General features: G+C 38.0%; 1 protein-coding gene across 1 annotated transcript; it reads right to left on the bottom strand.

The window, feature by feature from the left end:
- On the bottom strand, positions 1-27108 carry DIPK1A (divergent protein kinase domain 1A). Its single transcript, XM_070746572.1, has 5 exons — positions 26622-27108; positions 8552-8686; positions 8011-8118; positions 5388-5564; positions 1-3505 (listed from the first exon to the last, which is right to left on the bottom strand). The coding sequence occupies exons 1-5, from the start codon at positions 26673-26675 to the stop codon at positions 2693-2695; spliced, it is 1287 nt and encodes a 428-aa protein (XP_070602673.1). The 5' UTR covers positions 26676-27108; the 3' UTR covers positions 1-2692.

Here is a 27108-nt window from a genome sequence, read left to right as displayed (position 1 = left end):
TCACTACCAGAAAGGGGAAATAGTTCCAGTTTATTGTAAACAGTTCATATTTAAAATAAAAACCTGGAAGTTGTATAACAGCAATCGAAATAAAATACAGTACAAACTGCATTGCTAACGAGTCCTATTATTCCAAACTTTCAAATATATTTTTTCCACTGAGCAATGACTGTTAAATATTGACATTCAGACTTACTCACCATGGATTTGCTTATTAAGATTTAAGAATGTTTACTGGTACCATTAATAAATGCAGTCTCTGTCAATTTAAAAACAAAGTGGACATTGTGCAAGAAAACTGTTAGTAAAAATATTTATACAAGGCAAAAATGTACAAGACCCTAAAGCAAATAATGTCACACATTATACAGGGAACAATAGTTCTTTTGTCTTCATAAGTGCATGTTTGAGAGGTTAAAAAAGAATATTTTGTTGATTTCAAAAAGTGACATTGTCAATAATTTTTGTCATTTTCTTGTCTTATAAAACAAAACTGAATCAAGTCAAGAGCTAAAGGTGAATTAGTGTCAAGAGGAACATGCACAACTATGAATAATGTAGTTTATTGACTAGCTAGGTGCTAAATAAGATTCCAAAGGTTATCCATGTGTGATCAATCTTTCTTTCTAGAACTGGAGACTATGGCCTGTAGTCCTGAGAAAAACACATAACAAAAATGGAAAGTACTACATACCCCAAACCCCCCAACAACCCACAAGTTCAAGGATAGTGGTGAATACATGTACTCTTGTCACTGCTCTATTTCACTTTTCTGTTTTGTAAGCAATGCCAAAACCAATATTCATTAGTTTAAGACAAATGGCACTTCAGAAATTCGCTCATCACATAGTATGAAAACAAACCTATACATTCTTACAAAATCTGCTTGAATGTAATATTCTAGTTTCCAAAGTGCATATGGTAAAATCAAAGAGTTTGATGGTTGAAGGAACAAATAGGATTACCTCCCAATAGGAATTTCTACCTTACAATTACAATACTAAAATTACTTCAGGACAGTCATACATCAAATTTAACTGTTGGATAGGCTTTCTTTTGGTGAGATTGTCCATTATGATTTAAATACTTTGCTGATAAAAAAATGACTCAATCATTTGATTGCATTAAAACTGTGATTTGGACAAATTGGAGCTTAGGGATCTCTTTGACTTCTTACTTTCAAACATATAATGCTTAATACTATTTAATAAATCTTTTCATATAATCCAACAGATTACTGTAGTTTATTGAATCTTATATTTCATATTGCTGCTAGTGTATACGTGCATGATTGTGTGTGCAACTTATAAATCCTTAAATGATAGAATGGTACAACGGCTATTTTTAACTAGGAGATTTAGCAAACGTACTAACATTCAATGTATGTATGAGGTAAATGTGTATACAAATGTAAAAATCTAACAAAAAGTTCTGGTTCGAAAAACTTCCATTTTAAAACATTTTCAATTATCACATTAATCTTCTCTAAAAATTACTAATGTGCAAATTCTGCCATGCTAAAATTAATAGACAATCCTCAAAATATTATTTTAAAACAGTAATCTAATCTATGATGGATTTTCAGGCTGATGTTTGTAAAGAAACTTCAGAATTTTAAAAATCTCATTTCAGATCTTTTTAAAAGCACCACAATACATTTTTGTAATTTTTTTGAGGGGAACCAAGAACACAAAATAAAGATATACCAAGTCAAAAGAACATAAGGAAACTTATGTCTGCAAGGTGGTAGCTTTGTAACAAGAGCAGATCCCTAGATGCAACCAGTCCCTCATCTACTTGGACTAAATGATATCAGAGTTTAGAGTCAAAGCTCTTCTCCTTACACACATTTAGTTCAAACGAGAAGCCTGTTTGAGTCACCAGGAAGTCTTTCAAATAGTAACCAGCATTTAGAAAAATGCCAGTTAGGAGTGCTTTAAACCAAGAGCTAACCCAAATAGCTAATGTCGCCCGTCCTGTTGACCACTTGTGATATTGTTAAGAGGACGTATTAATACATTTATTCAAAGGAAGGTTGGAGGACTTGCTGGATCCAAGTGGGAGGGTTTTCCACTGCCAGATGAAGCAGCTTGGCTGACTGGAACTGCCTCATGATGCAGAAGTTCTTGGGTAGCTCTCCTTAGCTATTATTTAGAAATGGAAGTGTGATCGCTGTTTTTATACTGTCCTACTGAAAGAATTCCCAGTATTTAATAACTAAAGTGTCAGGAAAAAGGGTAGGCCAGACTTCAAATGCTAGATTTTTTTTTACATTTAGGAGATTGTTCAGTTGAATACATGTGAGTTTATAAATTCTATAGAACGGATTTTCTGGGATTATACCAAATGCTCTCTCCATATGTATAAATTTGGCTTTTAGTAAGTTTCTAAAGAAACAGAATGAATACTAACAACAGAAGGCTCTTATGAAATCTCTTAAGCCAGTGGAGGGTAAAAGGGTAACAGAGAATTAGTATTCTTTCCAGCCAGGAGTGTTGTAGCCATATGGCTTCAGTAGTCTGACAGGCATACATTTTAAGTAACATATAACTCTTCAATTGGGGGAAAACATGTCTGTAAGAGAACTGATAAAAGATGACAGTAACAAATGTTTCAAAATCTATAAAGTATGTTTCACAAAAAGTGGTCAGTTCTTACAGCAGCAACTGTATCTTCTTCTGAGACAAAGTACCTAAGAAACATCTGTATGAGATATTTTCTTCCACAATAGTGTTTTCAAGTTATTGAGTATTAAGGAATGTTCCATTTCCATCTGATTGGCTGAAACCTTCAGGGCGATGCAAGAGTACAGTTGTTTCTCTAATTCTTCATGTATTTCTAAAGGAGCCCCGAGAAGCAGATAGTCTTTAAGCAAATGGCACACCTTTGCTAAATTTGGCTGAATTATTTCTGTAGTACATTTCATTTTACTTTGGTCACATACAGTTCTACAGTCGGAGCCATATACACAATCCAGGTCAGACTCACAGTGACGATCTTTAATAAGTTCTTTTAAATTCATTTCTGGCACTATTTTTCTCATATCCAACATTTTTAAGTCATATTTCTCATTATAGCCCAGGTTTTTGGCACTCATATCACACATAAGAAAATTTCCATATGGTCCATGGAAAATGTCTTCCACAAATTCTAGGAGCCCTATAGCTATTTTTGCCTTTCTGGGCCATGACGGAGTAAACCACTGATCCATACTCCTTCTGAAACCAAAAGGGATGAAAAGTTCTAAGATCCACGGAAGGCTTATTCCAAAAAGAGAGGTATATTCAACTTTTTCCATCACATAAAGATCTCCACAAAACCCCAACAATTTGGGAGTGTGTTCTTTATCCTGGAGAATTACCATGAGCAGGAATTCATTTAACTGGAGAAGGGCCCATGCTGACTTTGCTTCTGGCAAGGAAACACGGCCATCTTTATTCCCATCAGCCTCAGTCAAGATAAGATTAACCAACTCAGGAAGATTTCCTTGCTCTCCCAGTTTTGCCTAGAAAGAAATCACATATGTACATTGAAATATCAGGTCCACTCCGTTCTTATTTTTAATTAACTATTGCTTATTGTCAGATGAATTCTCAAAAAAAAATTAACAAAATAAGTATGCCAGCAATGAGATAATCTTAAGATATTCAGCGTTCACATACACTAATATGAAAATTTACTATAAATAAGTGTGTTTAAAGGTAGCTCCTTTACAAAATACTAATTGTATAACTACTGAACAAAGCAAGAATGAGTGTCTCCATCCTAAAGCTAAGAAGATGACACAGTGACTGAAAAATTCCATTCCAACTCCCAGCATTCACCTCTTATCCTCCACACTTTCTCTCCTTATAGTAGAGTTAGCTATTACAAACACAATCGCATCACCAGATTTCCTGAAGACCCACATGATTTTGTCTATACCAGTGATGGCGAACCTATGGCACGAGTGCCACAGGTGGCACGCAAAGCCATATCCGCTAGCTCAGCTCCAACATGCATGTGTGGGCCGGCCAGCTGATTTTTGGCTTGCACAGAGGCTCTGGAGGGCATTTTTGGCTTCCAGAGAGCCTCCAGGAGAGGGTGTTTTTACCCTCCTCCACTCCAGGGAAACCTTTGAAGCCTGGGGAGGGTGAAACACGAGTGTACTTGGCCCACCAGAAGTTGGGAAACAGGCCATTTCCAGCCTCCAAAGGGCCTCCGGGAAGCAGGGGGGAACTGTTTTTGCCCTCACCAGGCATTTAATTATGGGTGTGGGCACTTGGGGATGTGCGATAGCATGCGCCCATGCTCTTTCGGCACCCGAGGGGGAAAAGGTTTGTCATCACTGGTCCATATTGTTTGTGGGCATCTTTGACCTGTTTGGTCTCTATCCTTGGTAATTTTGGTGGTGTTTTTTGGTTCAAAAGACCTATAGGAGCAAAGGTTGTTATCTATCAACATTAGCACAATTTCATTTAGTGTGAATTCAGATTAATTTCTTAAAATGTTAAAATATTCTCATAATTTCAGAATATTATTTGCAGCTAGGCTTCTTTTATTTTATTACAGATGTATTTGTGTGACTAATTTCTAATAAGCTATTTCAAAGGGGAAATAGATTAAATATGCAATGGCAATATTACCTACCATATTTTTTGGACTATAAGATGCACCGGAGTATATGAGCACATTAGTTTTTTTGGGGGAAATAATTTTTAAAAATTCTGCCTATCAATATCCATCTGGCTAGTTTCCTTAGCAAACAGCTTGGAACAGGTATATTAGCCTTCCAAAGCTCCGTTTGGGAGGCTGCTTTTTTCAGCCTTGCAAAGCTTCATTTGAGGGGCTGTTTCAGCCTCTGAAAGCTCCATTTAAGAACCTGAGTGGGACTACATTGTGTATCAGATGCACCCAGATCTCCACACACTTTTAGGAGGGAAAAGGGTATGTCTTATACTCTGAAAAATAAGATAATTTGGTAATAAAACATCTGCAATGACCAAGCTCAGAGAGCACCAAGGACCTCACAGATTAAAAATGAAGTACTAATGCAATTTTAATACCTATACTTAATCCAAGACCTAGCTTAATCCAAGATCTAGTTGTTGTAAGAGTTTTTAAAAACTAACATGGAAGCTTTAAAAAATCAGAGCAGTATCAGAAAGATTGTCAACTGAATTGCAATGGCAGTTTCTTATTTGTAATAGTCAACTTATAGCAGAATTGTAAAAGGGAGGGAGAACTTTAAAAGTTCATATCATGCAATCCTTATAAAACTTGCCAACACAAAATCTTAAATTTAATCTAATGATCTTGCCACAAACATGAAGTAGTTAAATAATCTGTCTATTATTATTACTTTCAGCTCAGTCATCATCCCTCCAGGCAATGGAGAAATAACTTACTTTAAAAAGCCCATAGACCATCTCTTTGAATTTTTGAACAGTAGTTCCTCTAGTTGGTTTATCGAACAGAATGGTTTCTTTCCTTGGTTCTAGTTCAGTTCTGAGATCAATATGAGCAATTTCTTCCATCTGGCATTTTATAACTCCTTGAAAATTACCCCATTCTCCTATGTACATCTGTACAAAATGGAATAAACTATGATTATAGGTGGAAATGTATCTTTAACACAAATGCTCTGTAATTGGTACTCAGTATTTTACTCACTAAATTGTTGGTTTAAATGATTATTTTCAATAAGATGACCTGATTTTCTGTATAACTAATCTTAAAATATATATGCTATTTATACATATATAATATTTATAAAAGGATTGTAACTGACAAGTGCTAACCTAGAAACAGCATTTCAACTTCTGCTAAACTAGTACTTATATGCTGTGTTTATACAAAAATGCCACATGCTGTCTTTAAAAGTACTACATTTACGGTAAATGAATTTCAAAACATCAGATGAGCATTTGTCCTTGATTTCTTCATTCTTCTCCCTTGAAAATAAAACATAGAAATAAGGCAACCTGAAGACAGTGACATATCTGGGTGAAATGGGAGTTTAATGCATTTAATGTATTTCTTCCCACAGCTTTACTGGTCAAATATAATCTCTACCCAAAAAAGTGGTATCCTCCTAGAACCGTAATGGCGACCCTATCGTACATGTGTCATAGGTGGCATGCGGAGCCATATCTGAGGGCTTCAAAGCGTTGACAAAATACCTCTTCCGTATGCATGGAAGCAAAAAATCACACCAAAACACAGTCACTCCTGCGTCTCCATGCATGATTCTGCTATCTGCACAGGTGTACTAGCAGAATTGCGCTGGACTCTGCTAGCACTCAGAGCCATGGGGGCGAGCACACGTCACTCTTCCACCTTAGCAGCCCACCTCTGCCCCAAGTCAAACTTTTAGTCCTTGGATAGGAAACATTCCTGTTCTGTGCTAGCTGTGAATACAGATAATTCTTGACTTCAGTCCATTAATTGACTCCGGAATTACAGTTGTTAAATTGTGCCAGTTAAGCATCCGTGCCCAAATTTGTAACCTTTTTTGCAGCAGTCATTAAGTGAATTACTGCAGTGAGTAAGCGAATGCTGCAATTATTAAGTGAATCCATTATCCGCAATGGGTGGTTGGTGGTTTGGCTTTTTGTTGGAAACCAGAAGTAAACACCAGTTTCTAACAAAAAACCGCAGTCAGGCAGTAGGGAAAGCAAGTAAAATGCTTGGCTGCATAGCTAGAGGTATAACAAGCAGGAAGAGGGAGATTGTGATCCCGCTGTATAGTGCGCTGGAGAGACCACATTTGGAATACTGTGTTCAGTTCTGGAGACCTCATCTACAAAAAGATATTGATAAAATTGAACAGGTCCAAAGACTGGTTACAAAAATGGTGGAAGGTCTTAAGCATAAAACTTATCAGGAAAGACTTAATGAACTGAATCTGTATAGTCAGGAGGGGAGACATGATCGAAACATTTAAATATGTTAAAGGGTTAAATAAGTTTTAGGAGGGAAGTTTTTTTAATAGGAAAGTGAACACAAGAACAAGGGGGCATAATCTGAGGTTAATTGGGGAAAAAATTAGAAGTAACGTGAGAAAATATTATTTTATTGAAAGAGAAGTAGATGCTTGGAACAAACTTCCAGAAGACGTGGTTGGTAAATTTAAACATGACTGGGATAAACATATATCCATCCTAAGATAAAATACAGGGAATAGTATAAGGGCAGACTAGATGGACCATGAGGTCTTTTTCTGCCGTCAATCTTATATGTTTCTAAAAAACACATTGTAAATCTTGGTCATGCTGCAAAAGGGTATAAATGCCAGCTGGTTACCAAGAAGCCAAAATACAATCAGGTGATCATGGAAGAAAAGTGCAGCCCTACTGTAGATCTGGGCTGTATGTAGCCCTTGGGGAGATCTACCACAAAACTGTATGACTATTAAGCAACTGATTGTAAGTTGAGGGCCATCTGTATTTTGTCAAATTGCTGCATGTTCTGGCATTTCTTTTTTGTCATAGTTCAGAACCGTCCTATGTCTTGCCGTGTGAAGGGAAAAGAGAATTATGTAGATTGGGGAAAAGAAAATCTGGAGAAATATGAGAAGGGAAACAATAGAATGATAGAATATTCTTAAATATAATGCCTACCATTCTCCTCCATATTATAAAATACTTGATTAAGTCAATTCTTTATCATAAAACAATACCAGCAATATTGTATGGATTCTGTAAATAACTAAGCAAATTCAATGTTGGCTTTGGTTCTTTTAAAGTTCTGTTTTCTTTGACTTTTACAAATTAGTATTAGAATAACTAGAATGTCTATGTTTGCATCAATCACTGTTTATATGAATCCAATTTTAGGGATCAAACAAATAAACTGAAGTCTTTATCAGGAGACATTAATCACTGTTCTCTGTAGTCTTTAAATCTTTAATATATGAAATCCATTTTCATCTATCTTAAACTGAATCATTATTTAAGGTAAAGTTACACGGTATTATTTAGTATTTCATGCTTTTTCTGAATAAAAATAAATAAATCAGAGTATTCATACCTGATTGTTGGGCTGGGTTGACAAACATTTTCCGAAATAAAGTGTTTGTCTTGTACACAGGCTACTACATGCTGATCCATCAATAACCCCACTCTTGTATTTATCACACTGGAAAAATGAAACATTTTAATGTGAGAATTGCTATAATTTTCACGAGCAGCAAACTCATAAAATATTATCAGACAGCTGCTTAAATAAGACTTCTCAGTCTATGTTCCCTAATTCACTATTGTATTCCTTCACATAATTCCTAAATAATACATAACTATTTTTTCCTCTCCAGTGAACTGGGATTTGATAACTTTAATAAGTAAGCTATATCAGGTATCTTTTTCTAATACTATTTCTCATAAGAACAAAACAAAAACCAAGAACACAAAATACTACTTGTCTACCTTGTTAGACAAGTGCAACAGCAAAAGTTAGTTACTGTAATTATTTTAAAACACTTATCTCATATTTAATTTATAAGAACATACTAAATGTGGAAGAGCCAGTCAGGAATGCTAACAAACCTGATTTTAAAAAAATATATACTTACTATTATTTTCTTGCAGTCATGCCCTCTGCAAAGTTCTGTGTAAGATGAGTACTGAACATAAATAATCCAGCTGCCAATAAATACTCCTAGCCAAGAGAAGAACAGATATTTCATCCGCATATAAGAGAAGCGAACCTTGAGACAGAGAAAGACAAGTGGAAAGGAAAAAATTCAAGTTATATTTATGATATTTAAGAAAATCTTAGTTCCCCTGTGCTAGAAATGAAGCATAGAACAATAAAAAGAGTTGTTTCCCTCCCTCCCTCCCTCTCTCTCCTTTAGAATTTTAAAGAGGCAGGAAAAAATGTAAGGATGAGACCATCTTCTTTCACATTGGCACACAAACTCTCTATCATTCATCCACATGAAATCAATCAACATACATGCATATGTATGAATTACATACCTGACTCTGAGCTTTATTCTCATTCTGATACCCTATCTACCCTACAATATACCAGTGATTCCATAGCAAACTCATTCATGCCCAGAAACAACTAATATGCATGTCTTGACTTCCCTTTTTGCAATTCCAGGTTACTCACAGAATAGCATCATAGACTTCCTTTCCTGTTTCTGTCATTCCTTCTCCCACTTAGTTAACCCCAAGAGCATTTTTCCTCTCAATTAATCCTTATTGTTATTTGCCTGACCTCTTCTTTCTGTAGCAGTAATAGAATGAAAATGTAAAATGGAAGAAAGGACTAAGTTCAATACAAAATTCCTCTTATGCAGTCATGAGTAATGTTCAGTTTGCCAGACTGCTTCTCCCACTTTCTCCTAGTTTGGGAATGTCCAGATTTGGACTATTAGACTTGGACTAGAGACTCTCCATATTTTACAAAAGAATAACTTGTAGTAATCTCAATCTGCATAGCTAATATTAAATAATGCTTTGTAGTTAAAAATTCAAAGTACAGTAATATACAAACAGTACCCAATTTTTGAATATGTGTATACATAAATTAGGGATAGTTGGACAGTATGCAGATCTGGAGGAGAATGAAGCAGTTATCATGTCCTATTATTTGTGCTTTTGCCTGGGAAATCTAGTGCAGCATAGAAACTATGCATATATTTTGTTTAACCGTACATGCACAGAGACACACAGGAATTAAGAGTTCAGATATTATTCTCCACTGTAATCTTCCTGGAGTCTTCTATCACTGTTTCTATATGGTTTCCTTTCCCAGAGAAGACATGTTCACATTGGATTGATGCAGACCATCTGGATTTATGACTTATGAGGACTTCAGTTTGCACAATACAATCATTTGCTTCCTACAGTTAGAATTTTCTGCAGGATGCTGTGGAATTCCTGTAGTATATGAAGACTACTTTTCTTTCAGCAAGCTAAACCAATAGAGTTGGTTTAATAATAAAATAATAATAAAATAATAATAAAAATAAGAAAGGAAGACTTGTTTAGAAAGAGAAGGGGTTAAAATTTAAGTGAGCTAGCCTGTGGCTCTTTTATTTTGAAATCTACCAGGAAGGCAACTGGGAACCTTGCAGAAAACTTCATGCTGTTTTCTGATTCATTCTTTTGGAATCAGTGTTTCAGGATTGAAAACATCCAACTACAATAAACAAGACAATGGTGATTCAGTACAAAACTTGCTTATTCCTCATTAAAAAAGAATTCCTAAAATAATTTTCCTATATAATCTTCCTATGCATAGCTCTCAAAGTATAACATTTATTGGTAAATCATGCAGTTACTATTTATGTTTTCATCAGAAGGAAAAAAATACTAGAAATTTAATCAAGGGGGGAAAGCAGTGGTTTTATTTACTGGCCACTGCCTAACATTAGACCTTACCTTACATCAGAATAAACTTTCAACTGTCTCACCAAAAAAACCCCGATAGTAAAATTGTTAGTCTAAATTTTGGGGTAGAAGCAATATTAAAAATAACAAACCAATTAAAAAGACTAGTTTTCATTCAGGAGTTGTTTAAAAGTTTGAAAGGGTAAGCAAAAGCTAGGAGTTTATGAATTCTTTTAAATGTTGATTGCCCAATAAAATACTTTCTTTCCAATGCATGGGCCTGGTTCCGGCAAAAATTGGGAAGGATGAGTTTCTATGCCCTGTGGAACATGGTATTAATTTTGGGTATAAAGAATGGGTCCAAATGGAGAATGACCCAGTCTGAATGGAAATCTGTGCGAATCGACAGTGGACAGTTCCAAAATCCTCTGGGCCAAGGTTATCTGTACATGTAGTAAGAGGAATAGAGTTGCCAAAACCACCTGATCCCCAGATGTCTGGGTTATCCATTGCCAAAGCCGGGATTTTCAAGGGCCAGCTGATCCCCAGATGGCTCCTGATGAAAGAAGCTGACAGCTGGCATACGAGAATGCTATGCGAGTCAGAGGTTGCTGTGGCAAGCTTAGATGACTTCTCGCATAGTTTCTGCAGGACCTTGTGCTTGCAGTGCTCTACCCTCTCCGTGGGGTTAGAGCTGCACCACGTGCCATACAAGGCCCTGGCTGGGTTTTGACCAGATGACCCTGACTGGTCATCAGCAGGGACCTGGTAGTTCGACCTCCTATGGCATTTGCCTTGTTGCTTGCTGTCTGAGGTGGCAGTGGTGGCGGCGGCGGCAGCTGCCATTTTGGTAGCCCAATTGACAGCTGGTAGACAAGTTGGCCACCCAACAGTTGCTGTCAGATTTGACAGGCTAAGGGGAGAGAATAACCATTGGTGACAAGCCCCAAGTGGTCTAGGAACCTGTCACGAGGTTGATGCGAGCCCCCTGGCTGTCGGACCTCAGAAACTGTCTGGCTGTGATGTTGGTTGAGAGTGGAATCAAATAATTAGTCCTTAAATCAGGAGCCGACTTTGAAGTGCGTATCGGGGAGGTCGCGTGAGCACTTGGCTCTTGTGATAAATAGTCTCCGGGCAGAAAACAGGTGAGAATATGCCCCTTCCACCTATGCAGAGATAAGCGTTGCAGCAAGAGAGGGGCGAGCTCTTGTAGCCTTGTTGCTCAAGCGCAAGGGCCCTGCAACAGTGCTGGGCTAAATTTAGTCTCTCCCTCAGGGATAGCCCTCTTCTAGCACCTTATGTATTTCTTCACTGGCTGACGAAAGCAGCAGGAACCGGAAGGAAGGAGCCACTGCCGCATTGACCAGATGATAGGAGCCACTAGCCCATATCAAATTAGTTCTTCAATTAAGTCCGGAAGCACAAAGCTTCAGTGACAGCCTGGGCTGAAACACCTCATGATCGATGTCACGATAAGGGCATGGCAACTGCTCTGCAGCTGGAGCCAAAGCTCTGCAGCGAACTCATGAATGTCATTCGAGAACATTTGGGGAACTTACTCACAAATTTGTAGAAAGGATCTGTTCTTCTCAAAACTTCTAAAGATAGTTAACACAGGAAGGGAGCAAATATAGCCACATTGTCCAGTCTGAGGAACGAATTGAAGCTGGGAGTCCTGGCAAGGCAGAACCTCTAAAAAATTGACAGACTTGGTCCTCATTCTGAATGGACGAGATCAACCTATCCTGTATGCTAACTCCACCCCCAATGGAAAATAGTAAAGAACACAGGTTATTACTGAATGAATTCAATCATTTAGTGAAGAAAGGAAAATACAGTACTGTACTAGTAAGCCAATTCCATTCCCTCTCCCTCTCCAAAAGAAACCCCAGTGCTGTTAACACATTTTATTATTATAAAGTTGCTCACTTCATATTCTTTTATCTTTTGCCTAAATCAGGGGTAGCAAAGTTGGCTCTTCTATGACATGTGGACTTCAACTCCCAGAATTCCTGAGCTAGCATGATTGGCTCAGGAATTCTGGGAGTTGCCACAAATCATAGAAGAGCCAACTTTGCCTATTCCTGGCCTAGATATAACGATAAATACAGACTAACTATATCCAATAAATAAGAATGTCATTAGCAAGATTATTTCTCCTCACTTCATCAGCGGCTTAAGTGAGATTTACACTAAATGTACATTGTTGTTTTAAGGAAAAGAGAGATATTGAAGATATCAATTTGAAGTTACTCCGGGTGATTTATACTGATTAAAACTGAAATACTAATCAGGCTTGTCCATGCATAGTTAACCAACTACTAGTCAGACAATGTTTGGCAACTTGTATTGCAAATTGTTTTTAAACTGTTTTAGATGTTTTTGTACTCTTATTGATGTTTTATATTTTTGCTGTGAGCCGCCTAGAGTTCCTAGGGAGTTGGGAGGCATAGAAATGGAAGAAATAAATAAATAAACTGCAGCCATCTCTAAACAATGCTATTAGGAGTGTAATTCAAGGAGACACAACATTTAAATACCTAGAGGAAAAACCTGTTTGTCTCTTACCCTTGAGATTTATTAGATCAAAAGCAAGCACAAGTGAAGAGATTATGGAGTACTAAGTAAACAGTTTGTGTCCCTAACCTGTCCATGATCTATGAAGGGAGAAATTAATTTCATTTTTTTTTTATTCTTGCTGCTTCAAGGCAGTTTTTGACTCCTGGCAACCGCCTGGACTAATCCTTGCAGTTTTCATGGCAAGCTTTTTCAGAAGTGCTTTGCCACTGCCTCCTTCCTAGGGCTGACTAAATGTGAGTAGTCCAAGATCATCCAGTCAGCTAAAGCTGCATCCCATCAAACTGGCATTCTTCTTTTAAAATGACCAATCTATAAAATGTATTGCCCACATAGCAAGGAATGTTGCTTTAACAACACTATCCATATTATGATAAATTAACTGGAGTGTTTACATCTCATGTATCAGAAAGAGTTCACAATCTGGTATATGTCAAAGTATTTATCATGTTCTTCCTGGTGCAGTGAGAGAATGAACCGACTGTATTATTTTCTATTAAAAAAGTAAGAAAGAAAATGAGCACACTTGGGCCACAGATTGAATGTTCTATTTCCCTGTCTATGCAATTACTATGATTTATAGTTTCATCTATATGCACACACACATTGCAACTCCCTTTTGGCTGTTTATTAGTATGCACTGCCTATACGTTTTTGACAGATCTGGGAGAAGAGAAACATCTCTTCTTGTATTCTAAAAATACTGGGTTAAGTAAGAGACAAAATTATTTCTAATACTTGAAAGATTATGGCTGAATTACACAGTATATTCAGATACTTAAAGTAATTCCTCCCTTTCCATCAAGCAATTAGAAAAAACAAAAATTTACTGATTTTTAATCCAGTTCTTTAAATAATAGCTCAAAATGGCAAATATTTATAATATATTACTGCTTACTTTTCTTATTTTCCACACCACCACCCTTGTGAGGTGAGTTGGGCTGAGTCCATAACCCCAGAACACCGACAATTATTTCTCTTCTTATATCATTAAAGTTATTTTTTTCTTCTAGCCTATGGGATTATCATAAATTTGCCCTTTTCAAAGGAAAAGGGACCTTGGAATAATAGTGAGACCAAAAGCAGTGTTTTCAATGCAACCCTTTCCTTTATTAATTTTCAACTGACACTTCATAGAACCTCAAAATATAAAACAGCTCATACACAAGCAATATCTCCATCCAACTGGATTGGCAATTTGGGGGTTCAAGTATCTTCTCCATCAGTTCCTGCTTGTATTTTTAAAAATCAGTTAGTTGGTTGCAATGGCATATAAATTGAAAGCTGTCTTCTATAGTCTGTTGTAGATAATTGTTTCTGATGGTCCAAAATCTATACTTCCTTATAAAGACCTAAGAAATATGGCAATGTAACAAAGTTATCTTGCCTACATTTTCTTGGTCTCAGTCTCTTCTATATTTTTCTTCCTTGAGATTTGCTAGTCTGACCATTTCCCCCAAATCCTCCCTTTACTTTGATTTGCTTTGACTTTTTTCATGGATCAACTTTTCCTGTGGATTTCACAGCAAATCTCATTTTTTAAATTTGCTTTGTCCTCCATTTTCTCTTTCTCTACTGTCTTCCTTTAATGGTCTTTGGCATTTATTCAACAAATAAGTGGCAGATGTGAGCTCTGAAATTAATCAAGTTTTTATTTTGATTTTTTAACAAAGACAAATCAGGTTGGACTTGGCTAATATACCCATGGGAATGTTATGGTTGTATGAAAAATTGATTGAAAGAAACATTTCTAGAAATCAGCAATAGCAACCCATTTCATTATCTTTGTCCAAAAAAAGATACCTATATAAATCCATTAAGTCAGAACTTGATTTGATAAACATTTTACCTTTAGAAGTGTTAACTCTTTCATCAGTCACTACCTGGATCCAATCAGCACTTTTCTTGCAATAACTCAAGGATATAGCTTAATGGCCCTTAGAGGCATTTTTATAAAGATTAATTAGGAAGGAAAAGAAGTAAACACCTCAGGACATAAATTCTGTTTTGGAGTATCTTTTTTCAAAGAAATATTGTACAGAAAGAAAATGAGAAACTGTAAATAAAGAGCAATGATGCAATCTGATTACAATACAATTTGTTTATAATAATGTCTTTCAATGGGGCTTATTTTGTTGTATGTAGAAAAAATATGCAACATTTTAAAAAAAAGCTTTGCAGGAATTTGATGAAACTATTTTATCCAATTGTGAAGCATTTAAGTACAGACTTTTGTTGCGATTTCTATACCTTATTTATTACTAGAGCTACAATACATACTTATTCATCGTATTATCTTGAGTTAAGAAACCTTGTGCAAAGAGCAAGAAATAATAACCAAAATAAAATGTAACTCTAACATAACAGAATATGAGATAGAGGCGAGTCTAGTTTTCAACACCTTATTCATTATACCTCTCTATATCTTTCTAATCTTGCAAGCCATCCGTGTTTCCATCATATCCAAGCATTTTTATACAATGACTTTTATTTTTTGAACTTTTCATATTTCCTAAGGATTTCTTCAAATCATTCAACTGCAGGTTTGCTTTTTCCTACTTCTTAGCCCATTCACTTTTATGTATTTGAGTTGCAATTAAGATCTCATTCTCTCTATATGACACATATCTTCAACATAATTCTTCCATACTATTTACTCACTTTAGCATTCAATCTACATTTATGTATCATCTATTTATTCTTTCTGTTACATTCTTAAATAATCCATTCCCACTACTACTTGTTTCTCCTGAATTAACTAAAGTGAGCAGAAGTTAGTTGGTATTTATAGTCTTTTACTTTTTTTAAGACACATTCATTCCTTACAACACATCACAAACTGCCCACTACTTTTCTTTCTACAGGTACACATCTTCCTTCACATTTTAGTAAACATTTTACAAATATAGTACTTGTTCTATTTTTCTCTATTTATGCCTACCCTGTTCACTTGACTTTCTCTATCAAACACAACTGCCTTTGTATTTCACATTAATTTGCAGGTCCATACCTATTCCACCACAGTCTTAGAGTTTGCTGCAAACATTTGGATTCTCATACATTATCATCAGCATTAAAAATAAATGGATATTCATGCTTCTGATCTATACACCTCTAATGTCACAAGTATTTATATATTTATCAATTATGAAGTTTAAATTATTGATATAACAATGAGTGCTGGTTTTGGAAGGGCCCATTTTTTCATTATTATTGAGCTGCCTAACATAAACAAAGCTGTCACCTTTACATCTTGTCCATGAGATTTAACTGGCATATTACTCAATCAAACAAGTTATATTTAAATTTATATGAGCACTGTTGGGAATAGAATATTTAAATATTTTTGCTTCAGGACAGTAACTAACTTTAAGTCTTAATTAAAGGCAGTAATCTGAAACTCTATTCCCCCCCCCCCCGCTCCTCATCCTGTGAATGGTTCTAAAAATAACTTGATTTCAGACCTAACTACTATCCATAGAATGCTGAATGAGCAAAATAATTGCTGAATAATTCTAAGTCTAAAAATACGTCACCCTACAATTTAAGCATATGTATTTCTCAGCATTAGAAAGTTAGTGAAACTACTCAAGACAGCTTTTAACATAAGATATGCAATTAGTATAATTATAGTTTGAATCATAATTGCGATAGCTACTGTAAGTTTGCTGAAAGTCTAGTCAGAATCTAGTCTTACTATTAAGAATGCAGAATATTTCCTGGTTGCCATTGTCATAGGTCGCTTTTCGTATTTACTTTTGAGACTCACAAACACAACACCTACAATTTCATAATACAAAAAATGAAACTTAGCTTTACATATGCTGTATGATGATTTTGGTGCCTTTGAATCATTTGTAACTCCAGGTTACTGTTCTGGACTGATTTGTCCAATTTTTTTGGCAAGGTTTATCAGGAGCAATTTGCCATGATTTTTCTAGAATTGAGAAAGTGCCCAGCCCAAAATCTCCCAGTTGGATTTGTATCTAAGATGGAACTACTCACAGCCTCTACTCTGGCATTTTAACCATTACCCTAATTCTCCTCAAATGATTATTACTCAGTACCTTAGAACAGTGATTTTCAACCTTTTTTGAGCTGCGGCACATTTTTTACATTTACAAAATCCTGGGGCACACCACCAAGCAAAATGACACAAAATGACACTCTAACACAATACATATTATACATATAGTTAATAATATAGTTTCTAAATGTATTTATACTCACTTAGGAGGTCATATACAATATAGATAACATTGTGATGCGTTGTGATGCATTGTATATCACCCTCTGCGGGGGCCTCTTATAAAAAGAAAAAGGTCAAATATCTATATACATCATCAGGATAGACATAACCAGCTGAGGCTGAGGCTTCATCTAGTGGTGGCAACATTTACCTCCAGTCCTGACCAGGATTAGAAATCGGGACCACGGGGAGAAGTAGCAGCTTCAACTACTCGCCGTGGCCACACAATGACAAGTGCACGGCAGCCCGAATGGGGACCTTCCTGGGTGTGGATGAGAGGCAGCCTGCTATTGGTTGATCACTAGTGGATGAATCCTAGAAGGTGATTGGTCAGTGAGCGTTCCTGTGCCTCCACTCTTCCTGTGGCTGATAACTGGAAGGATTGTGAGGGGAATATTTATTTTCGGATGGATGCGGCTGGCGGGGGGCCGGATAAATGGCCTCTGTGGGTCATATCCGGCATGGGGGCCCTAGTTTGGGGACCCATGTTTAATTTTCCTATGGCACACCTGACCATGTCTCACGGCACACTAGTGTGCTGTGGCACACTGGTTGAAAAACATTGCCTTAGAACAATTTATAAACAAAGCACACTATTCACCTGACATCAGGAAAAGCAGACTTGAATCGACAATAAACAGAATTATCTGGGAAGAATTTATGATAGTCTACACTTTTTTGTAGATAATTATATCATATAGAGCTGATGATTAAAAGAATCATGTTTGTTCTAAAAACTTAGAACAGTTTTTTCAGGAGATTGGTAATATTTCCCCAATAGCTACTAGCTAACATGTCATCCATTTGTCCACAGCATACTGATTTAGAAACACTTATTTCAAAATGGATAATCAGGAGGCTTAACAGGAAATGATTGCTAAAATTGCTTACACTAATATGACTTTAAATAAATTTTTATTTTTAGCACTGATATGTTTTTATATGCTTAATGCAATAAAGTTAAACTTATTTAATTGCAAAATAGTTTTAAAACCCAAACTGTTGTATCCTTTGAACATCCTTTGAATGTTTTAAGCAGTTGTGATATGGCAAACTACTTTAAAGAACAAGCATTTTGTGATATCTGTCACATTAAAATAAAATTGCTTCAGACCCTCTCTTCTCTTTCCTGCTAATCCTTTTGGAAATGATCCAGAAAATACTGAAAGAGAAAGCATATGATGGCACCTGACAAGGAGTTTGCAGAGTCAATATTCTGCTAAATAATGTGTACTGCATGGCAATGAGATATTCATCATGCCAAATGCATTTCAAGTAGCATTTCTGGAAAAAGTTACATCTCAATAGTTTCATAGAATACTGATATTAATACCAGATTTAGACAGAATGAGACAAATTGTTGCCCATGCATTAAGGTAGTCCATTTCAGTATTCTTGAATTAAACGAAAGTTGAAAGCAATCCAATAAATGAAGAGAGGTCTCTTGCTGCAAAACACTTGCTTTAATTACTTTTTTCACTCTGTCTTCCTATTATATAAATCTTTTTTTGCTGTTAAGTAACAAAAGAAAAAAAGGCAATCAGAATCTCATCATTTTGTTGCAGTAAACCACCAGTAAAAAAAGCCAACAAGAAACATAATTGAAATTTGGATACAATAAGCTTTAGTATTGTATCAGAAAGAAAAAACAGAAATTCCTAGCCAAGAATCCCATGGTAATTGCCAGGATTAGAGGTAGCAAGCACATCACATTAGGACATGCTCGTTTAACACACTGGGGAATTTTAAAAGATTTTATATATACAATCCTTTCTATGTCACATAGAGAACAAGCTATAATTCTAAAATTAATATTCAGATTAATATTTCATTAATTAGTATTGATAAATAAGAAATACAATACTGAGCTTGGTGGATGTTTACATTTTTAGAAGAGAGAATTTCCTGAGAATGGTAACCAGCATTAAGGAATTAAGCTCAGAGAAATGTGTCTCCTAATTACATTTAAAATAAGGAACTTGATTTTAAAAATAATATTAGTGCCTATTCCCATATTTCAAATTCTTAGTCAAAGTTTATTGGGATTCAGTGGTATGTCATCTTCAACCTCCTATAAAAGTTGTTTTTTTAACTTGCAATATAAATGTTAAAGTGCAAAACTAATAATCATTTTAAATCAATCTACTATTCGGAGAAATATTTACTGGCACACAAAGAGTTAACAATATTTGTTGCTAGGAAGAAAGATACAGACATAAGTAAAGAAATACACATTTGTTCATAATCAATAGTTGAAATCACTTTGAAAAGGAAACATATCAAATGTCAATCCCAAATGAACAGTATTTTTATATAACTTCAAGTTCATAAAAAAGTTAAAATAATGTTTTTACTATCTCTATTTAGTAAGCAAATGCAAACAACCATTTGACCATTTGTTTTATTCACATTAAGTCAATTATGTTCATCATAGGAACAAATATGTGGCTGGGTTCAGAGAATACAGTGAGCCACAAGCTACTAAATCAACATAATGGCTATGTAGTAGAGGAGAACTCAAAACTCTCTTCCACCCAGCTGTCACCTTCATAAGTGTAAGCATCAATTTAATGCTGTTGCATTTCAAATTTTGAAGTGTCCGACTCTCCGCCGCCTTAAGTTAGGGAGCTCCACTTCCAGTGAAGCATTGGGGAACTGCTAAAATGGACAGCTAGCAGCCATTATTTTCATGGGAATGGAAAGTGCAAATGAGAAAGGCAAAGAGATGGTGGCAAAGCAAGGCAGGAAGGAAGTCCTGGCAATGAAAAAACACCAGGCTTTCAGTTACAGAAGATCTGCTGCAAAATTATTGAGACAGAAATAAAGGTTGTGATGCCCATCTCAATTCATATAGAAGGGGTCTTAAGCAATGACTGAATGTATGAATATTCTATTAAAGAAAATAGTATGAAATTGTCAAATTTAAAATCAAAGTATTTTAATATGGAAATATAAACACCTATATTATTATTATTATTATTATTATTATTATTATTATTATTATTAGATTTGTATGCCGTCCCTCTCCGCAGACTCGGAGTGGCTATAAGTTTGAGCACAGATGTAAATGATCACAAATAATTCCTGTGATGCTTCATAGAATTAATGCACTTTTAAAAGTATTTGTGGAGGAGAAGTAAAGCTTGAAATTATGCCAAGGACACAAAGATTTGAGAACTAAGAGAGGGGAATGATGAAGACATTCAGATATGGTACATAGCCAAACTAAAGAAAGGCTGTGAAAATAAAGGATGCATTTTATACTCTGAAAAGCCATGATACAAAGAAACAAAAGCCATAAAAATTAGCTACTTTATTATGTCTCATAAAAATAGTTTGTTTCTTTTTTTAAAAACAGTGGCTGTTATTCCTGTGCAAATGATTGGAAAATGTATGCACACAGCTTTTTTATAATTGCATAGACATTCCCTCTTGTCTAAACATCCACATCCACCATGCAACTCTCTTTCATGCTAAGCAACTTTACAAAAAGCGCAGAAAAAGTGTAAACATGTTTAAACAATGTGCAAATGTATATGAACTGAATCTGATTAGGGAGCATATAACATAGAAACAAAATTCAGCACTTGCTCAGAGCACAATATAGATTTGTTAATGCTCTTTATTTTTAGAACATACAAAAGCAGTATTAAAGTTATTCTGCTACTATACTACGGATGACATTTGATTGCCCTTGCATACAATCACACCATCCTCTTTAGAGATGTGTTGTACAAACCTCTTCTGAATCCATTCTATTAAAAAGGATTTGCTCATTTATATTTCCCTGAATTTTGTTTAAATAAAGATAACTTTTAAAATAAGAGTAAACAAGAATGAAGATTTTCCACCTTTATTTTTAGAGTGGAACGAGAAGACTATCACTTCTCTTCATCCAATGCTGCAAGTTTAATCTCATTTGAATACTTTTTGAAAGAAGCACTTTTTACAAGGTCTTTTACATATTTCCCACCCTTCCTCACTTCATATTTGAAATAACTGCAAAAGCTTTTTATATCATTTTTACACATCCCCATTTATTTCTTCTCACCATGTCTAAATACAGACTTTCGATAGAAATACAGCTAAAGTACCTTTTAGCCTACATACAAAATCCTTGGGCAGTGACGGTGAACCTTTTTTTCCATTGGGTGCCGAAAGAGCGTGCGTGCGTGCGTGCTATCGCACATGTGTGAGTGCCCACACCCTAATTCAATGCCTGGGGAGAGCGAAAACAGCTTCCCACACTTTCCCAGAGGCCCTTTGGAGGCCAGAAATGGCCTGTTTCCCAATTTCTGGTGGGCCCAGTAGGCTCATGTTTCGCCCTTCCATGGCTCCAAAGGCTTCCCTGGAGTCAGGGAAGGGTAAAAATGCCCTCCCCCATTCCCCAGGAGGCTCTCTGGAAGCCAAAAATGCCCTATCAGATCTGCTGTGCGTGGCAAAAATCAGCTGGCCAGCACACACATGCACATTGGAGCTGGGCTAGGGCAACGGCTCGCATGCCAGCAGATATGGCTCTGCGTGCCACCTGTGGCACCTGTGCCATAGGTTCACCATCACTGTCCTAGGGCATGGGTGTCAAAGGCCAGATACGTCACATGCAGGCTACGTGCATTCCAGCTCCGCAAAGGGAAGAAACATCGCAATACATCACATGACAATAATGTGATGTGGTGAGTTTGACACCCATGCTATGGGGGGAATTACACCAGAAAATTAAACTATATGAAAATTCCATAAAATAACAACTAGAAATCAGGAGACTGTGATGACAAGTCTCACCTTAATCAATAAAGCCAGCTGGGTGGCAGTCATACCATCTCAGCCCAACCCACCTAAGAATTTTGTTTTTGTGGGAAAAGAGGAGGAAGAAAGTGTGTTGGATAGTAATTTGTAAAAAATAAGAAAGGCAAGAGACAGATAAAATTAGAAAATAAAATAACATCAACTTGCTTTTCTCTACACCCTTTTTAAAAACTAACAAAATAGTATAATACAACCAAATATACCGGTCACTAAAGACTTTTTCTTCTTTTTGATGCAGCCAAGATGTGCATACAAGTAATTATGTTCATACTGCAACAATTTTGTCTGGGGTGATTTTGTAAACCTTTTTACTATAGTTTAATAGATTTTAGGAATTGCTTGTTTTATGCATCCATGAATTTTGACAAGTGTGAGTGTCTAAAACTCATCACATAATTTTTGTAGATGGTTGGGCTCTTTTCAACAATAAGGTTCTGGAAACCTGATAAAAATATCTTAAGAATATATTCTTGCTCTCTTAACAACTGTAATGCTCTAGAATTACCACAGTTATCCAAGTAGTGGTGGGAGCGACTAAAGGAACCATAACTGATTTAATAAGTCATTTGCAGTTTCACTGTCAGGGCCATGTGTACTTAGACATGCATGGCTTAATCTTTGAGACAAGCATATGCTACTGGCAGCCAGGTAGCCGCCGAAGCTGCGTGGGACCGGAGCTGGCCAAGAGGTGGCCAGCGACAGCAAGGGACCGAGCGTCAGCGGGGGCCGACTCTGGGTCACCCCCTCTGCTGTATGGCAGGGCTGAAGGGGAGAATGCGGCACTTGCAGCATTCGGGCCAGAGAGCAGGAAGGTTGGGGACCCTTCCCCACTCTCCTTGGAGGTCTCTCTGGGATGGTCCACTCACAGTCACGCTAGAAAAAAGGTGCACTCCATGGAAAGACGGGCAAACATCGGATTCAGAGCCATGGCCCAGGGACCGGGGTGCCTGGCGACACACAAACAGCTCCGTGGAGGGGGACAGCTGTGACTTATACCCTGGGGTGGCGAGGGGCCGATGGCACGCTGTAACTCAAAGGAAAGAGGAGGCGGGGCACAGACCTGCCCGGAAGAAGGTCAATGTCTCCGGTTAACACGCTCCGATTGTCGCCGAAGTGGGGAGGCGTCCATTCCGCCTGAACACTGGTGTCATAGTGGAGGTCCCTCCCCGGGACAACCACAAATTCCACAATCGATTGTCCCTGTCCAATTGTTGCCTCTCATCCGTACCCATCTTATGTGTATAAACAATGTATATTACAGATACATATTTGACAAATAAAATATATTTTTTTTAAAAAGTTAAAAATACTGTATAAAGTTAAAAGTATTCTGAGCAGAGACAGGTTACAAGCGGTGTGCCACAAGGGTCTGTTCTGGGTCCTATTCTTTTTAATATGTTTGTGAGTGACATAGGGGAAGGTTTGGTAGGGAAGGTTTGCCTATTTGCCGATGACTCTAAAGTGTGCAATAGGGTTGATATTACTGGAGGGGTCTGTAATATGGTAAATGATTTAGCTTTACTAGATAAATGGTCAAAGCAATGGAAACTGCAGTTTAATGTTTCCAAATGTAAAATAATGCACTTGGGGAAAAGGAATCCTCAATCTGAGTACAGTGGTACCTCGAGATACGAGTTTAATTCGTTCCGGACCTGGGCTCTTAAGTCGAGCAGCTCTTATCTCGAACGACTTTTCCCCATAGGAATTAATGTAAATAATTTTAATTGGTTCCAGCCCTCAAAAAACTCACAAAGTTAGTCTAAATTATGCAGAAAGACATGTTTTTAATGAAGAAATGTACATGTACATATAAATGAATAATGAAGTTTCTTTCACTTAACTTGTAAACTTTCTTAAACTTTTAAATTTACATATGTTCAACTTCTCTGCCACCCAATCCTGTAGGACAGAGGTCCCCAACCCTTTTTGCACCAGGGACCGGCTTTAAGCGATCAAGAGAGGAATGGGTGAATGAATGGACGGAGGGTGGGAAGGAAGGAAGGAAAGAGGGAAGGGACAGGAACAGAGGAAGGAAGCAAGGAAACTTATGAAAGGGGAGAGTAAGAGAGGAATGAGTGAAGGGAGGGAGGGAGGGAAGAAGGTGGGAAGGAGAAAGAAAAGAAGAAATAGAGGAAGGGAAGGTAAAAGAGAGAAAGAAAAAGAGCAAGAAAGAAAGAAAGAAAGAAAGAAAGAAAGAAAGGGGGAAGGGACAGGAACAGAGGAAGGAAGCAAGTAAACTTATGAAAGGGGAGAGTAAGAGAGGAATGAGTGAAGGGAGGGAGGGAAGAAGGTGGGAAGGAGAAAGAAAAGAAGAAATAGAGGAAGGGAAGGTAAAAGAGAGAAAGAAAAAGAGCAAGAAAGAAAGCTGCAAGCACCCCCCCGAGCCCCCCAGGCCGGCTGCAACCTTTTAAAACACGCGCGCCGCTTCGCAGCTGTCTTCTGAAGCCGAACGCGGAAGTTAGCGTTTGGCTTCAGGAGACAGCTCCTTGGCGCTTGTATCTCGAATTTGGGCTTGTAAGTAGAACAAAAATATCTCTCCCCTCCCAGCTCTTATCTCGAGTTGCTCTTAAGTAGAGCAGCTCTTATGTCGGGGTTCCACTGTATTGCATTGGCAGTTCTGTGTTAGCAAAAACTTCAGAAGAGAAGGATTTAGGGGTAGTGATTTCTGACAGCCTCAAAATGGGTGAGCAGTGTGGTCGGGCAGTAGGAAAAGCAAGTAGGATGCTTGGCTGCATAGCTAGAGGTATAACAAGCAGGAAGAGGGTGATTGTGATCCCCTTATATAGAGCGCTGGTGAGACCACATTTGGAATACTGTATTCAGTTCTGGAGACCTCACCTACAAAAAGATATTGACAAAATTGAACAGGTCCAAAGATGGGCTACAAGAATGGTGGAAGGTCTTAAGCATAAAATGTATCAGGAAAGACTTAATGAACTCAATCTGTATAGTCTGGAGGACAGAAGGAAAAGGGGGGACATGATCGAAACATTTAAATATGTTAAAGGGCTAAATAAGGTTCAGCAGGGAAGTGTTTTTAATAGGTAAGTGAACACAAGAACAAGGGGACACAATCTGAAGTTAGTTGGGGGAAAGATCAAAAGCAACATGAGAAAATATTATTTTACTGAAAGAGTAGTAGATCCTTGGAACAAACTTCCAGCAGACGTGGTTGGTAAATCCACAGTAACTGAATTTAAACATGCCTGGGATAAACATATATCCGTCCTAAGATAAAACACAGGAAATAGTATAAGGGCAGACTAGATGGACCATGAGGTCTTTTTCTGCCGTCAGTCTTCTATGTTTCTATGTTTCTACTGTACAATGAACAGAAAATATAACTCCTTTGCCTTCATGATTAAATCTGTATTTAATATAGGAAGAGATAAACAGGAACCCAACCAGCCCCCGCTGCCTCTTCCCCGCTTAGATTTTCTAAAAGATTAGCACTTTATGAAGAACATTTTGGCCTTTTTCCTGTGTGCTCTCCTTACTTTTTTTTTTTTTTAGCCTTTTACAATATTCTACTACTGACCTCCAGACTCAACCTGGCCAAACAACCTCTCTTCAAACTCTAATAATGCCAACAAGAATCTCAGGGAATTATTCTTTTTTGAAATCTGTTAATCGGTAACCAATCCTTTGCTCAAATCACCAGGAAAGCTTGACTGGAACCAGAGATAATCATAATCGGAAAGACTTTTTTAAAAAAAAGCAGAGGGGACACAATCTGAGGTTAGTTGGGGGGAAAGATCAGAAGCAACCTGAGAAAATATTATTTTACTGAAAGAGTAGTAGATGCTTGGAACAAATTTCCAGCAGACGGGGTTGGTAAATCCACAGTAACTGAATTTAAACATGCCTGGGATAAACATATATCCATCCTAAAATAAAATATAGGAAACAGTATAAGGGCAGACTAGATGGACCATGAGGTCTTTTTCTACTGTCAGTCTTCTATGCTTCTAAACCTCCAACATAGCCCAGGCCAGGAGTGCAGAAAAAAGAGGAGGATGGAGAAGTCGGAGTGCGGAAAATAGAAGGGGGGGGGAGAGAGAAATAGAAGGTGGGGGGGAAGCCTTTATAACAGAGGTCTTCAAACTGGGCAACTTTTAAGACTTGTGGACTTCAATTCCCAGAATTCTCCAGTCAGCTATGCTGGCTGGAGAATTCTGGGAATTGAAGTCCACAAGTCTTAAAAGTTGCCCAGCTTGGGGATCCCTGCTTTACAACGGGGTTGGGCCTAGTTAAGGACACAGCGAGGATCCGTTTACCTGCTTCTTCCCGTAGTTGCCGACTGCCTCCCCCCTCCCCAAAACGAGAGGTGGAAGGCTCGGCAAGTCTTGAGAAACTGATGGCGCGGATTCCTTTAACCGCCGGGCGACATTCTTCTGCTCCGGGCTGCCGCTCCGCCGAGCACCGCGTAGCCAAGCAATTCCTCAACACCCTCCTCCCAATACACACACACACACACACACCCTACGCCTCCCCTCCCCCGAGCGCTTATCCTCCCCCCCCTCTACCCTCCCCCATTCGCTTCCCCCATTCAGGGCAGCCTGGCTGCTTCCCAACCGCAGTGTATATACCCCGCCACTGCCGCCGCCGCCGCCGCAACCCCGTCCGGCTTGACTCGCCTTCAGTCCCGCCCGGACACCGTTGTTTACCTGCCCGTAGTAGGGCTTCCTCAGCCAGGCCCCCGCAGAGACCCTCCTCGCCATGGCAATGGCACATCCCCGCAGTCGGGAGGGGTTTTGTGTGTGTGTGTGTGTATGCGTGCGTGTGTGTGTGTCGCCCGCAAAACGACGGGCCGACCGGCGGGCTTGCGGTTCGGGCTCAGCTCGCCCTGCGAAGAGGGAAAAAAAAGCAGCCAAACGTGCCCGAAGCGGGGCAGGCGGTTCCTCCCGCGTCTCTCCGCTCCGCCCCCTTCCCCTCCCCCCTCCCTCCCTCCTTTGGCAACTGTCACAAAGCGCGGCTTTCTCGTGGCCTCCTCAGCCTCAGAGGGGAGGTGCCGCCGAGGAGCGACTCCTCGACCTGAGGGAAGAATGGGGGAGGAGGCCCCTCGGCTTGTTTCGGCCGGCGCGCCACGACCAGCCCGCGCTCGCCTTTCTGCTTCCCTCTCATTTCTCCTCAGATTTATAAAAGAAAAAAAAA

This window comes from Erythrolamprus reginae, chromosome 3 (assembly GCF_031021105.1).
Source record: "Erythrolamprus reginae isolate rEryReg1 chromosome 3, rEryReg1.hap1, whole genome shotgun sequence".
NCBI classification, from domain to species: Eukaryota; Metazoa; Chordata; class Lepidosauria; order Squamata; family Dipsadidae; genus Erythrolamprus; species Erythrolamprus reginae.
The sequence above is the reverse complement of the archived record's forward strand: the minus strand, read 5'-3'. Positions and strand labels throughout refer to the sequence as shown.